Here is an 18,239-nt window from a genome sequence, read left to right as displayed (position 1 = left end):
AGTAAAGGAATTGTTGGTTGAAGCTTGGGAGATTGGAGGCTTAGCTCTAGAATCAGGATTAGCTACAGCTAGGGGGACTTACATCACAGCTGAGGTAAAGTTCTAACCTCTGATTTAGTTGAATCCTGTGAAAGCTTTTGGTGTTCTTGAGCTTGTGGCTGAAGTGTTAAATTTTGGGTTCTAATGGGTTTTCCATCAAGTTTTAAGTTGGGTTTTGTTGCTGGGAAGATGTTTAATCTATCATGAGAGTTGAATTGTTGTTTTAGAATGGATTTGGGATGGTTTTGATTGGGTTTGGCTGAAGAAGAACAAGAGAATTCTGGGTTCGTAGGGTCGGTCCGCGACCCTGTTCTTGGGGTGTCGCGTCCCTCTTGAACCCAGGAGCCAGAGAAGGGTCTGATGTGAGGTCGCGCCACAGCGCATGTTAGTAAGCAGGGAGGTTGGGGCCTCTAACTTGGGTGAGCCACAACTCAAATGCTTGGGGCTGCGGTGCTTAAGGGGTTTTGAGCCCCGGAAGGGTTTTTGAGTGCGGGAACTCAACCCTAAGGGCTCGGGATTGATTGTACTACCTAGTGTAGTAGAATTCGACGTCCTAGAGGCTAGGACTTGGTCCGGAAGCCTTCATTTGCTCGTTCTTGACGGGATTTTGTATTATGGTTGTGACTAGGTTATTGCTAGGGGCTCGGAACTGGGATCATGCTCGAGGGTCGTTCTTATTATCACGCTATACTCGGACCTGAGGTAAGAATACTACACCCGGTCTGCGTTTAGGGCTCGGCCCGAATATAGTGCAGAATTAATGTTATTTTGAGAATGTCTTATTAAACATATTGAATGTGTTGTGTTTATCTATGTTATGTAATAACTGTAGATATGTATATCTGACTAGGGAAGCTCGGCTTATATGCTGAAGGTTTATCTATGTTATCTAATGAAGGGCTTGGCTTAATAGTCAAGGGTATAGTCAGTTTAAAGACTGGACTTATCAATCGAGGGATTAAGACTCGATTTATCAGTCGATCATTAAGACTCGACTTATCAATCGAAGGTTAAGACTTGACTTATCAGTCGATGATTAAGACTCGAATTCTCAGTCACTGGTTAAGACTCGACTTATCAGTCGATGGTTAAGACTCGACTTATCAATCGATGATTATGAATCAACTTATCAGTTGATGGTTAAGACTCGACTTATCAGTCGATGGTTAAGACTCGACTTATTAGTCGATGATTAAGACTCGACTTATCAATTGATGGTTAAGACTCGACTTATCAATCGAAGGTTAAGACACGACTTATCAGTGAAAGATTGAAAGACTCAACTTATTAGTTAAGGGTTGACTTATGAGTCAAGAGGTAAAGGTTCAGGTTAGAAGTCGAGGGTGGTAATAGCGTGCCGAATGCTGGCCAATAGGGTTAAATCGACCTGGGAGCAAGATACATGCTTGAACTTGCCTAGGGATGTTTGGAACGTGAACCATCAAACCCGCTTGGCCAACTCAAGGACTGGTTATGTGAGAGATGGGCATTAAAGTCCTAGTGTGACATTATAGTCACCTATTGTAGTGATTTGCGTGCATAAGTTGGGTTATTACTATTGGCATGCTAGTTATGATTCTGTGATCTGATAATGTATTGATTATAAACATGTTTATGTTTTCTTGCTGAGCCTTGGCTCACGGGTGCTAAATGGTATAGGTAAAAGAAAGGAAAAGTTGTACCAACCACGAGTTGGAGAGTTTCAAGAGAAAAGTGTACATGTGTGGCCTGCTCGTCCGCCACGGTCGAGGCTATCACTTGGAACTAGGGTTGGACCCTAATTTTGCCGCCTAGGTCCGCTTTTGTATTCATTTTTGGGTTGTAACCATTTTTTACTACGATGGGATCCCATGTATGGGAATTAAACACTTTTAATAAAATGGTTGACTTTTGACCAAAATTTTTAGTACCTAAACCTATGCTTATTTTTAATTACACAATTTAAGCTCAAATGACTCGTTTATAGAGTTAAGCACTATTTAAACTACATAGTGTAACGGTCCTGGATTAGGAGGCCGTTATACAACACATCCATTGTGCACTCTATTTTGGGATTAATGCATCTAATAACAAAGCGGAGTACGAAGCATTAATCGCAGGCCTGTTGTTAGCAAAAGAAGTAAAGGCTGAATTCTTGGACATATACAATGATTCACATCTTACTGTCAATTAGGTCCTCGATGAGTACAATGCTCGGTGTAACGCCCTACTACCTTAGAGTCGTTACTAAGTGAGTTTTAAACGTGCATTTAACTCGCTAATCGAGGTTTTTACGTCAAAAGTGTAACTAAATTATAAACAGTGAAATAAAGTTTGAAAATAATTCCATTTACTACAAATCGTTGTGTGTTTGACACTTGGGGTCCCAAGATACTGTTTGGAAATATTTACAACATATAATTTACAAATTTAATTCGACTAGACGACAAAATCTAGGTTTTAATACAATCATCTCCCAAAACCACTGGTCGAGGCAGCCAGGCAGGCCAAACATGTACGCGCCGCTTCACGCTCTCCGTACTCATGGTTGGTTGACTTTCCTCTTGCCCTTACCTGCACCACAGAGCACCCGTGAGCCGAAGCCCAGCAAGAAAACCCTCACAAATGGATAACATGTGCACAACAAACACTTATCAATTAAGCAGGCTATCAACAAGCTAAACACATACGGCCATGCCGTCCCAGGCGCTTTACCATGCCCTGGGTTTGCGGTCCACACCGTGAGGATATCCCAGGTATCCTTTAGGGTCTCACCCTGGCAACTCGCACTCCACATGCTCAACGCTGCTCTTGGCCCCTTTGCCGTACTCGACCTTGCACTCAACATGCCGAACGCCGTTCCCGGCCCTTTGCCATTCTCGGCCCCTGTCGACCTCGGCCTGCGCCGTTCCCGGCTCTCGCTGAACATTCACATAATCACATTCATAGAATAACAACCATATACTGAACACTAACAAATTCAATCAAAGGGCTACGCCCTGCAATTCAAACATATTGGGCTCAGCCCTGCATACAAGCTCTATGGGAACAGTGGTTTTCTTACCTGTGTCCCGAGCTCCCCAAGCACTGAACCCTCGAGCACGGTCCTCTAATCCGAGCCTCTCCGAGTACCTAGTCACAACATATAAATAGCATCCTCATTACTAACCAATTTAAAAACATCTCCCGGAACCAATCCCGAGCTCTCAGGACCTCCCGGACCCCCACACAAGGTGGCGGAAGTGTCCCCCGAACCCCATGGGAAAAAGCCTAAAAACTGAATTTTCCCCTGCCAAGAAATGGCCTAGGGCCGTGGCACCCAGCGTGGCCTCCTTCCCTGATGCAACCTAGCGCCGCGGCACAGAAGAACAGGGCCGCGGCGCCCCTTCGCGAACCCAGATTTCTAGGTTTTTCCCCAACATTTTCCTGAGCCAAAACACTCCCAAATCAATACCAAGGCATACCTAAGTCTCAAATTCAATCCAAAACCCCATATAAACTATCTAACAACTCAGAAACATCAACAACAAGCCTAAACACACAATCGAATCCCCAATTCACAAATTGGCTTAAAACTTTATAAAACTGGAACTAATAAACCAAAAACTTGAACCACAGCAACTAATACATAATAGAGATACATAAAACCCTTACCTCAAGTAGAAATTCACCCCTGAGCCTTCTCCAAGTCCAACTCCAAGCAAATCCCTCTTATTCCCAAACTGAACCTAGGCAAACTTCATCCCCAAGAATCCACCAAATAACCACACAATTCAATTCTCAAACCATGATATTCACAGCTGAATTCCACAACATAATCACATAAAATTCCCTTACCTCAATATGCAAAACAATCCTCTAGGTTTTCTGGCCTCAATTCCCTTCTTGATTCCATAAAAATTCAGAAACTCCTCTCCTTCCCTTCTGTTTTCTCTAGTTTCCTCTAGAGCTTTCCTACACAACATTCAGACTATACTTAAGTAAAATAACGTAAATGATTCTTCCTCAGCCAAATTCATCTATATCCCAGCCAGAAGACTCCTTTGCCCTTCCATCTAACTCTTTTTCTAACTAAACCTCAAGGGCATCTTAGACCTTTCCCAACCCTTACAAATATACCACTTTCCCAACTAGAGTAGCTATCCTTAATGGTTACCAATGGTTACCTAAGTTACCAAAATGTTACTAACCATTACTTACCAATTCCCAAACTCAAGTTGTAATACTCCCAAAATACCCCTAGGCTCCTCCCGAGCCGGGTATTTGACCCCGTTGTGACTTTCTAGCTAAGCGGCTCCCTAGGACTGTCTCGGAACGTGCATCACAATTATATCACTGTCATACCATAAATTCACATATATTACATTTATGCCTTCAACGGGCTAAAATTACCAATTTTCCCCTAACAACCAAATGGGGCCCACATGCATATTTATTTCACCTAAACATGCATTCTAACCACATATTCATTAAATTCACATAAATTAATACAGTTTAACAGTTATTGCCCTCCAGGCACACTAATCAAGGCTCCAAGCCTTATTAGCAAATTTGGGTCGTTACACTCAGGGAGAAAGAATGATGGCCTATCTTAGTAAAATCAAAGATCTTCTCGCTCAGTTCAAGAAATACACCATCCAACAGATACTAAGACAGCAGAACGCCACAATAGATGCACTAGCCTGGCTGGCCAGCAGTAGTCGCAATGAATCTAGGAAACTAATGAGGAAAGATGGTCGGTACCTTATCCTGGACGGGGTTATGTACAGAAGGGGGTTTTCCATGCCATTGCTCAGGTGTGTCTACCAAACAGAATAAGGACGATTGCTGGAGGAGGTGCATGAGGGTTTCTATGGGAACCATGCAGGGGGCAAAGTTCATCTAAAAAAATTCTTGAGGCAAGGCTACTTTTGGCCAACTATGAATGAGGATTCCATGGCATATGTTAAAAAATGTGACAAGTGTTAGAGGTTTGCCAAAATTCCCCGGGCATCCCAAACGAACTTACTCAGATGCAAAGTCCATGACCCTTTGCCATTTGGGGAATTGACCTTATTGGTCGATTTCCAAAAGGAAAGGGGGGAGTACAGTATGCAGTAGTAGCATTGGATTATTTCCCTAAGTGGATGGAGGCTGAGCCACTGGCAACCATTACTTCCAAAAAGTACTGGACTTTGTTGTGAAAAATATAATTTGTAGGTTTGGTCTACCCCAGATTGCCCCTACCACCGACCAACCAAAGTTAGCTTTATTAATTACGCATAGGCACAATTTTCCCATTTAGTGTAATAATCAATATTTATAAATGTAAGCTATAGTGTAGTGATGCATCTTGTATCGTTAATTTTTAATCAATAAGACACAATTTGTTCATTTTTACAAGCATTATTTTACAATGATTATCTTGCTAACTAGTGATTTACTTCACAGATTGTTGGTAGTGTATGGAACCTTTGTAGGTTTTGGAAAACCCAAGTGGTCCCAGGCAGGTTTTTACAAGCAACTCTGGTCAGTTAGCAAGTGACCAAGAGGGTAATCCACGAGTTATGAATCTTGCTCGGTCACTTGGGGGCACCATGGTCATACATGGACAAGCAAATGAAAAAGCGCGTAATTAAAAGGAATTAGAAACATTAATCTTTATTAATGTTAAAGTGATTGTGTGTTGCTCGGTATATACCAGGCAACAAAAAGAGCCATAATTTTTTTTTCTGTAGATAGGGTTGAACAGTTTTTGTTTACAACTCATTCGAAAAAATTGAACAGCTCCGATTTATAGATCCGCACAATTCCAAAAACAATATATGCCGAGTGGTATAGAAAAGTAAGATACAAGGAGATATGCAGTCAAATCAAGAAGCATTTATAGATAAAGTGTTAAGTGCTCGAGATTAAAGGCTGCTTGGCTCAACCATGATGTCTCAACAAAAATATAAGATTGCTCAAGAATAAAAGCTACTCAGCTCAGCCATTTTTTGTCTCTACAAAAATAAAAGAAGCTAGAAATGTCAAGTACTTCAATGGTCATGAGGATGGTCAATTGATTGATCCTGGGGCTGGAAGATAGGCGAGTCTTGAGGATGGTTGGCAGGGAGGGAGGTGTCAGCTGAAGCATTTAGATTGGATGACAGAGTAGAATCCTGGGGGGCTGGTGTATTAACATGCTCTTACACATTGTCTTGTTTGGCAACAGAGAAAGCAGGATCCCGAACAATTGGAATATATTCACTAGATGTAGTTTGGGCCTTGGCTTGTTCTCGCTTAATACAATATTGCATAAGATCATCAAAAACCTCTCCCAGATAGATGTATTCGACCCCTTTATTGCGCACCCAGAAGTCATAGAAGGTACTCATGCCAAAAGCCTTGTAGGCCACGACATCGGTGGCCCTTGTAGCTTTCTCGGCATTTAGGGCCTTCTCCAAGCCTTCTTTTCCTTCTGGACTGCCCTCCCCTCCTCAACATTGTTCTGGGCTCTTTGCTTAAGTTTCTCCACCATTATCTCCAATTGGTTAACATATAACCCCCTTTGCTTAGCGACAACTTTGAGATTCTCATTTTCTGTCGAGAACCGCTCTGCAGCCTTTTTTAGCTCCTGGATCTGTTGGGAGGTGCCTTCAACGTCTTTGGTCAGTAGTTCAATCTGGGCTTTCAGAGAGGCATACGCTTCAGATTCCTTCAGCAAATTGCCCACCTGCCTTTTCACCATCTTGACCCGGTGGTGAGCATAACAAAGTGCCAAGAAGCCCTACAACATTAAAGGAAGGAAGTCATAAAAATTAACAAAGAGGAAAAATTGATGAAACACCAAGCAGATATAGGACTTACCCTGACGACATCCTGGAGACCATTACTGGTAATGTTCTCTAGGGATCTTGTTCCCAGGCCAGCCATGAGTTTCCTCTGAGCAGCAGATACCTTCTTTACGTGCGCCTGATGGATTGCCAAGGCTTTCTTCTCTGCAAGATTTTCGACGACACACTTTTGAGCCTGACTTGGGGCAGAAGGCTCTTTTGCAGGGGCAGGAAGGATGGGTACATCAGTAGAAGCTGCTTTGCCTTTGCCCTGAGAAGTTTTTCCTGAACAAATTTTCCCTTCCATCTTTTCTAGAGGGTTGTGTAGCTTCTTGGGGGCGGGGGTCTTCTCGGGGGTCTTTTCTGCCTGCTCGGTGGTATCGGCAAGGGGGTCTGTTTTTTGGCATTTAGCTGAAGGAGTGTCCAATTTTTCTCTGGGCAAACTTCTTAAAGAAAGCATATGACATATCTACAAAACAAAAACAAGAGGTCAGAAAGTAGAACGAGTAGGGTCGACATATACAGAAATTAACAAGCATATTATAGATAAGTGCAAATAGGCAGTGTCAGATCATGCTCTATCGCTCCCTCCAAGTAGCTAGTGGCCCCAAGTGGGGTGTCCTCATCGCTCTCTGACGAGTCAAGATTCATATGCTCAACTAGGATCTCTTTCCCCTTTCCGTGTTGGGGGGAAGGTTTAGCTTGAGGAGTTCAGTGATCTCTCTGATAGAAATGTCGGCCGAACTCTGGGTGTGGTGGTCAACGCAGTGTTTACCAGGAGGTACAATAGTGTTTTTCTGTTTCTTGTTGGGCGAGATTTTGCTGGACGGTTGATTTCTTGGAGGTTCTTTGCTGGGTGTGCTACCCTTACCCTTTGCCTTAGGGTTAGGATAGAGCCCAACACCGACAAGCCTATCCTTAGAGGTTAGGGTGACCAGGTCTTTCCGGCTTGGTTCCATAGCGGGCAACTTCTGAGCCTGTTCCTCCATAACTTTAGTAGGCACTGGACACCTGAAAGGTCGTTGCACTGAAAAGAAAGGTGGTTGGCAGCAATGTCTATAGTGATAAATACTCCCCAGGCTTAGATATAGATTTGGTGTTTTCCAGATAAACGTCTGAGTCCCTATGGCTAAAATAGAAATACCCCGAGTGGCCCAGGCGGGGGCTGGACTTGAGGTCGAACAGAGAGTTCACTTCATGTGATAAGGGCACTAGCCAGCCCTCGGATTTGTACAGGACATACAAGGTAGATATAAACCTAATACCTTTAGGACTACTTTGGGTAAGGCAAATCCCAAAATAAACTACCATACTTCGAAAGTATGGCAGTAAGGGCAGAGTGGCACCAACAGTAATATGCTACCTACTCCAGGCGCAGAACCCAGATCCAGGATACTCTGCACGGCGGTGGGTTTGAGAATGGTGGCACTCCCAAGTTTGAAATGTTCCTTGATGTTCTTTAGTTGCTTGTCAGAGATGGTACTTGCGGGAGCTGAGTATAAGGGGGGCTCTTCTGTCTCCCAAGACGGGTTTAGAATAACCTCAGTACAGATCTTCGTGGCGTATTCTGGCTTGGAGTCTTCCTCTCGACCAGTGTCGGTCAGCTCTTCGTCAATGGTCTGTGCTTCTTGATTTCTAGTGGCACAGCGGGCCACGTGGGAGTTTTGTGCATCGTCAACACAGGTTGTATTCTTTGTGCGGGCCATAATCTCCAGCTGGAAGAGGGCCTTTTTTAGGCTGGGTGGTACCTCTACACGGTGAGTGCTACGGCGGGTCGATGTCAGCTCAGTGATCACCTCCCCAGCGGTTTGTGCGTACAATAAAAAAAGGGAAAGGAAGAGGTGAGAGCACCAAACAACGCTGGTCAGTGTATATGTTTTGTATTATACCGACCAGTATAAAATGATGAATAGTGAGAAGCACCGACCAGCAAGTAAAGCAGATCAAAGAACAAGAAATGTCGAGGACACAAAATACTTTCAGAAAATTTTCAAGAAACTGTTGTTCGTGTTCTTTAAGAACACCATATGCGAATCAACTAGAAAAAGGCACCAAGAGCTATATTTTCACAAAATCAGAGGCTAATATGAGTAGCCCATTCCCAGAACTACCCAAAACATTCACTCAAACCCAGATTCAAGAAACGTGATAATAGCACCCACGGCTACAATAAAGAATGTAGACAGAGAAAAAGAAAAAAAAATTCTCACACACAATGTTAAGTAGAGAAGTTTGAGAAACTTACTTGCTACAAGAGTATGGCGCCAGAAGCATGTTCGTAGTGTGAGGGTGGTACGACATAGAAGTCAGAGCACGGACTAGCTCTCTCGGAACTGTTGAATCTCCTCCTCCCAATAGACATAAAGAAGTAAGCGAATTTATTGCATCCATTGAATCAGCAGTCCCCTCGATCGCTGCAGACACGTCTCCCCAGACACGTCAGCACGCCTGCACGCACATCCCTCCAATTGCGTCTCCTCAACTGCCTCATACGCCAGCCCACTCTTCGGTAACTACACAACCATCGGTACAATTTTTAAGAGAGCCTATCATGATGCTTTATGTTTCCAAAAAGAGGCGGGAACGAGTGAAAATTCATTTCTTGGAAACTTGAAGAAATACTAAGGCTATTAATTACGCCAGATGTTATGCCATGCAGCAAAGAGCATATACTCCTGACCAGGCTGGGCGGGGTGGTCTCCAGAAGAAAGTTTCCATGTTGATTAGCACCATTACAAACTTGGGGGCAAATGTTTTCCCAAAAATTGGCATATCTGACGTGGCATTAAGCTTTGATACGTGGAGTAGACTAGGCATACCCCTTGATAGGTTAATCGATGTATACCTACGGGGTATACAACAAGTTACTGCTCGACATACTATCACCAAAGGCTCAGCTGCTCGGTATGATGGACAGCCAAACCTGGTCGGCGAAAATAAGTTACACTCTCCGTTAGAAGTCTGCAAGAATCGCCTGACCATCGGCAGAGGATGCCTAACAACCCTGAAGACTTGGTCAAGCTTCCTAACAAATAGATTGTAACTACCTGCGAGAATAATTGGATATTTCCATCACTAGTTACGTCGTGCGCAACGTCAGGGCTAATAGAGCATTATAAATATAAACTCTCAACCATAGTGGATAAGGTTCACAAAAATAGCCTACTGACCAACACCAGAAACATATCGAGCAGCCTGGTTTGTTACTTAGCAGTGATTCTGCCATTCTGTATTGTCTTTTACACCTACAAATCTACATGTATTCATTGGTTATCTTGTGTAAACCCTTAAGATCAATACAAATCTAAGAGGAAGTAGGTCATGTTAAACAATAAATTAATCTTCCTATAATATTGTATTACTTTAATTAGTTGCAGTGGTTATATGTAAAGGACAGGTGTCCATTTTCCATGTATTGGTCCCCTCCTTATTGGACCATATATATCTCTGTACTGTTTGGGTGAATATTCAAGGAATACAAACATTTTCTTTATTCCTTCTGTTATGGTATCAGAGTATCAGTAATACGCCTCTATGGCTTCTGCAATTAGCACGGGCTCCACCGGTTCCCCGCCGCCGCCGGCTCCACCTGGTTTCCCCGCTGCCTCTATCCCTATCGATCCTCCCTCTTCTGTTTCTCCGGCCCTTTCCCCGATGTTTCCTTCAATAAATCAGACCATCACCATCAAACTTGATGACTCAAACTATTTATTTTGGAAGTTGCAGCTGTTGAATATCATTATTGCTAATGGACTTGACGGCTACATTGATGGATATGTGGTGTGTCCCTCTCAATTTCTTGATGCTGTCTCCACCAGCCCTAATCCTGAGTTCTCCTCTTGGCGCAGGTACAATCAGTTACTAATGAGATGGTTGTATGCTTCTATTTCTGATTCCTTTCTTGGTCAAATTGTGGGTTTCAACACTGCTTATGATATTTGGCATTCTCTAGAGCAAATCTTCACTGCTGCCTCCTTTGCCAAAATTTCTGAGGTTCGCACCTCTCTGCAAACGTTGAAGAAGGATGGCCTCACTGCTATGAGTTATTTGCAGAAACTGAAATCCCTTTGTAATATTCTGGCTTCTGTGGGTGACCCTGTCTCTTACAAAGATCACTTGATTTATCTCCTCAATGGTCTAGGACTAATGTACAACTCCTTTGTGAGCTCTGTTCAAGCTAGACCTGATCAGCCTACTATTGAAGAAATTCATTCTCTCCTCCTCAGCTTTGATGCCTGTCTCGATCGTCAATCTTCTGCTGCCACCCTTAGCTCCCTTCAAGCCAATTTTGCCAATCTCCCCTTCTCCAAACCCAAACAGAAACCATTTCCCTCATCATCCTCGTCTTCCCATCGCCCTTCTCCAAATTTCCCATCCTGCCCTTAGTTTCCTTCCCCTTCACCTTTTTCTCCTTATTTTCCCCCTACCCGTCCCCCTTACCGCCCTAAGTGCCAGATTTGTTTTCGTTTGGGACATACAGCCGCTACATGCTATCATCGCAAAAACATTCAGTATAGCCCCTCTCCACCTCCCAAACCATATAATGCATATTTTTCCCATCACACATCTCAACCACCGTTACTCCCTACTCCCTCGGCCACTCCACATTTTGTGATGGATCCCAATTGGTACATGGACTCAGGGGCATCTCACCATTTCACTCCAGACATGAATCTGTTAGACTCGGCTCAACCATTCCATGGTGGTGACACGATTACGGTGGGTAATGGTAAGCAAGTTTCTATCTCTCATATTGGCCATGCATCCTTACCTACTTATCACACTGCCCTTAAACTCTGTCAGGTTTATTACTCACCCTCTCTGACCAAAAATTTATTAAGTGTTTCCAAGTTGTGCCAAGATAATGCTGCTTATGTTGAATTTCATCCTCAACTATTTCTTGTTAAATCTCAGGCAAAAAACAAAATCCTCCTCAAGGGTCTTCTTGAAAATGGCCTATACGGTGTCTCTACTCCTTCTCCAATTCCGTCTTCTTCCCCACGACTATTTCTCTCCTCCAAGACTGACCTTAATTTGTGGCATTCTCATTTAGGACACTCCTCTCCTGATGTTGTCAATCGTGTTATTTCTCAATGTAATTTTTTCGTTTCTAAGAAAGATCATTTTACTTTTTGTTCCTCTTGTCAAATGGCTAAGTCTCACCGACTTCCATTTCCACTCTCTGTATCTCGGGCTTTAATGCCTTTTGAATTAATACATACCGATCTTTGGGGTCCTTCCCCTATTTCTTTTATTACTGGCGTTCGTTATTTTATATTATTCATTGATGATTATAGCCGTTTTACTTGGTGTTACTTACTCAAAACTAAAGATGAAGCCTATCAAGCTTTTATCACTTTTAAATCCATGGTCTCTACTCAATTCACAGGCACTATTAAAAATGTCCGCTCGGATTGGGGCGGTGAATTCCGCTCCCTATCTACTTTTTTCTCTCATCTTGGTATTCACCATGAATTGGCCTGTCCTTATACTCCCCAACAGAACGGCTAGGACGAACGTAAGAATCGCCATGTAGTTGAAACCTGTCTTGCCTTATTGGCTCATGCTCATATGCCTCTTCATTTTTGGCCCTATGCCTTTTCTACTGCTATTTACATTATCAATCATCTCCCCACTCGTCTATTGCAATCTCGTAGTCCCTTTCATGTTCTTTATGAGAAGGATCCTTCTTACTCTCATTTTCGTGTTTTTGGTTGTGAATGTTTTCCCTTTCTTCATCCATACAACTCTCATAAATTGGAATTTCGCTCTTCTTCGTGTGTCTTTCTTGGGTATAGTAGTCATCACAAAGGTTATCTTTGTCTAAATGCTTCCACAGGCCATCTTTATGTCACTGGACATGTTGTCTTTAATGAACTTCACTTTCCTTATGCTAACCCCATTCCTTCCCTTTCTCCCCCTACCGCCCCGTCTCACACCGTTATCCATACTCTCCCCTTCCCTTCTTCTCAGCCTGCCCCTGTCCCTTCCCCATCCCTCCTCTCTACTCCCCTTGTTTCAGCTCGACCCTCTACCCAACCCACGACCTCCCCTTCCTCTTCCCAACCCACGACTTTCCCTTGCCCCCACCACTCCCATTGTGTCTCCTCCCTCCTTACCTTCTGCAGTACGTTTGCATGGTCCATATGCGCCTACCATTACCCATCATAATTTGCATCCTATGGCAACTCGAGCTAAATCCGGGATTCACAAACCCCGATTATTTTATAGTGTGGTTTCAGGTACACCCATTGAGCCGTCTAATTTCAAGGAGGCCAATTCTCAGCCGGAATGGCAATTAGATATGCGCCACGAGTTCGATGCTCTTCAGTCTCAACGTACTTGGACTCTAGTCCCATCGCCTCCGAATTGCACAGTTATTGGTTGCAAGTGGGTCTATCAGATTAAACTCAACGCTGATGGTTCAGTTGATTGTTTTAAGGCTCGCTTGGTTGCCAAGGGATATCATCAAACTGCTGGCCTTGATTTTCATGAGACATTCAGTCCCGTCATCAAACCTGCAACAATTCGGTTGGTTCTCTCCATTGCTGTCTCTTTTCATTGGCCTGTCTAAAAAATTGATATACAAAATGCCTTCTTACATGGAGACTTAATAGAGACAGTCTATATGGCCCAGTCGCCCGGTTTTGTGAGTCCTACTGCCCCTTCACATGTTTGCAAGCTTGCTAAATCACTATACGGCTTGAAGTAGTCCCCTCGTGCATGGTTTCTTAAACTGACTACTGCCTTACTGGATTGGGGCTTTCAAGCCTCTAAAGTTGACTCCTCTATGTTCATTTACAGATCTGGTGCTCTTATGTTTATTGTCCTTATCTACATGGATGATATTATCATCACGGGGTCTACATCCACTGTTATTTCTGATCTCATTGGTTATCTTCGCACGAAATATGCAGTAAAAAATCTGGGTTCGCTTCACTATTTTCTGGGCTTACAGGTCTCTCGTTCTACTCACGACATGCATCTTTCACAGACCAAATACATCTGCTATCTTCTCACCAAAACTGGCATTTTGGAGTCTAAACCAGTACCTACTCCCTTTGCTTTGGGATCTCTATCTATCCATGATGGTGATTTGTTACCCGATGCTACTTCCTACCGCAGCATCATCGGTGCTCTCCAATATTGCACATTCACAAGACCCGATATCTCCTACTCGGTTAACAAACTCTGCCAGTTTATGCACTCTCCTACTACGGTTCATCTCCAAGCTGCGAAACAGGTTCTGCGGTACCTTAAAGGCACTCCTCACTTGGGGCTTTTCATTCAGCCAGATACTATTTCCCAACTCCACTGCTTTACGGATGCGGATTGGGCCTCTTGTCATGATGATCGCCGTATCACTAGTGCGTATTGTGTTTTCCTTGCCCTTAACCTTCTTTCGTGGTCCTCTTCTAAGCAAAAAGTGGTCTCACGCTCTAGTACGGAATCTGAGTATCGTGCCCTTGCCAATGGTGCCTCTGAAGTCTCATGGCTTGAAACTTTACTGACTGAACTTGGGTTCCCTGTCTCTTCTCCGTCTGTGCTCCATTGTGATAATATCAGCACCCTTCATCTGGCCTCTAATCCGGTTCTGCATGCTCGTACAAAGCACGTGGAGATCGATTGTCACTTTGTTCGCGAACGGGTCAATCGCGGCAGTCTTCGTCTCGCATTCACTCCATCTTCAGACCAACTTACTGATTGTCTCACCAAACCACTTGTGGCGTCTCGTTTTCATGACTTGCGCACCAAACTCAACGTCCTTCCTTGCCCGTTGAGTTTGCGGGGGGATGTTAAACAATAAATTAATATTCCTATAATATTGTATTACTTTAATTAGTTACATTGGTTATATGTAAAGGACATGTGTCCATTTTCCATGTATTGGTCCCCTCCTTATTGGACCATATATATCTCTGTTCTGTTTTGGTGAATATTCAAGGAATACAAACATTTTCTTTATTCCTTCTGTTAAGTCATTACCATTTCTTGGGGTCGAACCTCTATAATTCTAGTGTTGTTTGTCATTTATTGCTCATAGTTAGTAGGATTTTGGCTTATGTATGGTTTATTGATTGTCTAATTGAAATCTCTCTAATTAATTAATTAATTTAACTCTGTGTTAGTCGACCAAAAAGCCAGTCAACACAAGTATTTTCATGTTGTTGCTTCAGCTAGGAGACGACAAAATCTAATTCATAGGTTGAGAGCGGATACAGATGTCTGGGTGGATTGGAATCAAGGTTTGGATACGGTTATTATGCGTTATTTCCAAGAACTTTACTCATCTGACGGTTCTCATTCTGCTGAGATTCTTACTTCTACCCCTTCAATGCTTACTGAGAGGCATAATATTGAGTTGCTTTGGCCTATTTCTTACCATGAGATTAAGGAGGTGTTATTCAAATGCATCCTGATAAAGCCCCTGGTCTTGATGGGTTGACTCTGACCTTTTATCAGAAGTTCTGACATATTGTGGGCAAGGATGTTATAGCGGAGGTTCAACAGTTCTTTGCTACTGGAACCTTTCTGGAGCTGCGTAATGATACTAATATTATCCTCATACCTAAGAAGCCTAATCCTAGTTCTATAGGAAATCTTAGACCTATCTCGTTGTGTAATGTGTTCTATAAGGTTGTCTCAAAAGTTTTGGCAAACATGTTAAAGATGATCTTAGGGCTGCTCATTTCAGATTCCCAAAGTGATTTTATACCAGGTAGACTCATTTCTGACAACATCATGCTTTCATTTGAAACTCTACATTATCTCAAAAGAAAGTCTAGAGGCAAAAAAGGATTTATGGCTCTAAAGTTGGACATGAGTAATTCCTACGATAGGGTGGAATGGTCTTTTTTGGCAGCCATTATGAGTAAGATGGGCTTTGATGATTGTTGGATTCACCTAATCATTTCTTGTGTCTCTTCGGTTACTTATAGAGTGGTGCACGATGGTAGAGTGATGGGGCCCGTTGTTCCTTCGCATGGACTTTGCCAAGGTGTACCTTTATCCCCTTAATTTTTTATTCTTTGTGTTGAAGGTTTCTCTGCTTTGCTTAGAAAGTATGAGGAGAAAGGTTGGCTTCATGAGTGGTGTTGTGTTGCTAGAGGAGCTCCTGCCGTTTCTCATATGATTTTTGCTAACGATAGTTACCTTTATTGTCGGGCTTCAGCTACCGAGGCGAGGAATGTTGTTGAGCTTATTCATAAATTCCAAACTGCCTCTGTTCAACAAGTAAATAAGTCTAAATCCTCAGTTTTCTTCAACTCTAATGTGGAGAGTAGTACTCGCGGTTAGCTTTATGACATTTTGGGAATGAAGTAAGTTGATGCTAATAGTCTTTATCTCAGGTTGCCGTGTCTCATTGGGCGCAATAAAAAGGCCATATTGGGTTTCTTAAAAGATAGAGTTCAACGTAGGATTCTTGGCTAGGATGGAAAGTTGCTCACTCGGGCTGGGAAGGAGGTGCTTCTTAAATTTGTTGCTCAAACTCTTCCTTCATATGCAATGAGTGTTTTCTTGCTGCCTGTTAGCCTTTGTTCTGAGATTGAGAGGTTAATGAGTAAATTTTGGTGGGGATCTAGTAATATAGGTGGTCGGGGTATCTATTGGTTGAGTTGGGAAAGATTGAGCAAGCATAAGTCTGCTGGTGGTATGGGCTTTCGCCACTTGTGGGATTTCAATTTAGCTATGCTTGGGAAACAAGGGTGGAGGCCGCTTCATAATGAGTCCTCCTTGGTTGCTAAAGTGTTTAAAGCCAAGTACTTTCCTAATAGCTCCTTTCTTGATGCTAAGTTGGGTATCAACCCGAGCTTTGTGTGGAGAAGCATTTGGGAGGCCCAACAATTGCTTCGCCACAGGTGTCGCTATTGTGTCGAATCTGGGAGGAACATTCCCATTTCTAGACAGTCGTGGCTCCCAGATAATTCCAACCCTTATGTTGTTTATGCTTAACCCACAAAAATGTTGATTGTGTTGATACTGGTGAATGGTATAGGATGGAACTTGGGTGTGATTCAAGATCTTTTTGAAGAGGGACCAGAAACTAATTGTTAGTATCCCGCTGAGTAACTTGAATAGGAGGGATCATTGGTATTGGACGGCTGAGACTTCGGGGATATATTCAGTTAGAAGTGCTTACCGTAGCCTTCAAGAACAATGTGCTAGTTGGAGAGCTGATAATAACTCTGGTTTTTGGCATGCCTTGTGGAATCTAAAATTACCACCCAAAGTTAAGAATCTTCTATGGTGTGCAGCTAAAGGTTGCTTACCTTAAAAGGATCAATTGCAAAGGAAGTATGTGGATGTTAGCTAGGAGTGCCCTCTTTGTATGTCAGCTAGTGAGACTATTTTTCACTCTTTGGTGACTTGTTCTGTTGCTCAATGTTGCTGGCTTTAGGTGGAGAGGAGATTGCTTGGGCATCATGCTTTGGACTTCTGTGAATGGCTTAGCTAGGTAATGCAAAATAATTCGATGGAGTGTGTGTGTTTAGTTGGGATGGTTTGTTGGAGTCTTTGAAAAGCTAGAAACGAGGTAGTTGGGACGGAAAGATATGTTAGAGCTGAAGATATTGTTTTCTTAGCTAAGTCTTATTTTCATCACTAGAAAATGGCTCAAGAGAATGATGTGCATTGTCAAAGCACTTCTTGTTGTAGTTCTTCTGAGATTGAGCATTGGACGAAATTGGAGAAAGGTAGAATCAAAGTCAATGTTGATGCAATTCTCTTTGCTCATTTGGATGCTTATGGAATAGGTTGGGTGGTGCGAAGTGATGAGGGAGCCTGTTTAGCAGCGTTTCATCATTCTTGGTGTGGTACTGTACAACCTTTACTTGCTAAAGCATTGGGGTTGAAGGAAGTTTTGAGCTGGATTCATAAATCGTGCCTCATTGATATTGATATTGAGTTTGACTCTATTGTTCTTGTTCAGGCAGTTATTGGGAGTTCTCAACTTTATTCTCCTTTTGGTTTGATTTTTCAGGATTGTAAAGATTTGTTGTCTTTGTGTAAATATGTTTCTTTGCTTACTTTTAAGCGATCTATGAATAAGACCAACCACTTTTTAGCTAGGAGCTCTTATTCTAATTCAGGTTGTGTTGTCAGGATTGTGGACATTCCTGATGAGCTACAATGTATTCTTTTGGCTAATTTAGCCTGTTAATGTTGACGCCGTTTTTCGTCAAACAGTGAAAGAAGAGCACGTAAACAATGAATGACAATGGCTAAATGAAATAAAACAAATCAAACACGCTATTTTTACATGGTTCAGCAGTTAAATCTGCCTAGTCCACGAGTCTCTGTTATTAATCTCAAGATTATCTCTGAAAATTCTTAAGCATGAATTCTTCAGAGTTTTCTCTCAAGGATCAGAATTTTGGTCCATTACAATGGTGCATGGCTTCTCTATTTATAGAGAAGGATGCAGAA

At 42.7% G+C, this 18,239-nt stretch overlaps 1 protein-coding gene across 1 annotated transcript; it reads left to right on the top strand.

Moving 5' to 3' along the window:
* The first annotated feature begins 17,421 nt into the window (after window positions 1-17,421).
* On the top strand, window positions 17,422-17,973 carry LOC133815369 (uncharacterized). The gene has a single exon (XM_062248217.1). It carries the CDS (start codon window positions 17,422-17,424, stop codon window positions 17,971-17,973), a length of 552 nt encoding a protein of 183 aa, XP_062104201.1.
* Window positions 17,974-18,239: the final 266 nt, after the last annotated feature.

Source organism: Humulus lupulus, chromosome 2 (genome assembly GCF_963169125.1).
Source record: "Humulus lupulus chromosome 2, drHumLupu1.1, whole genome shotgun sequence".
NCBI lineage: Eukaryota > Viridiplantae > Streptophyta > Magnoliopsida > Rosales > Cannabaceae > Humulus > Humulus lupulus.
This window is presented reverse-complemented; position numbering and strand designations above follow the sequence as displayed.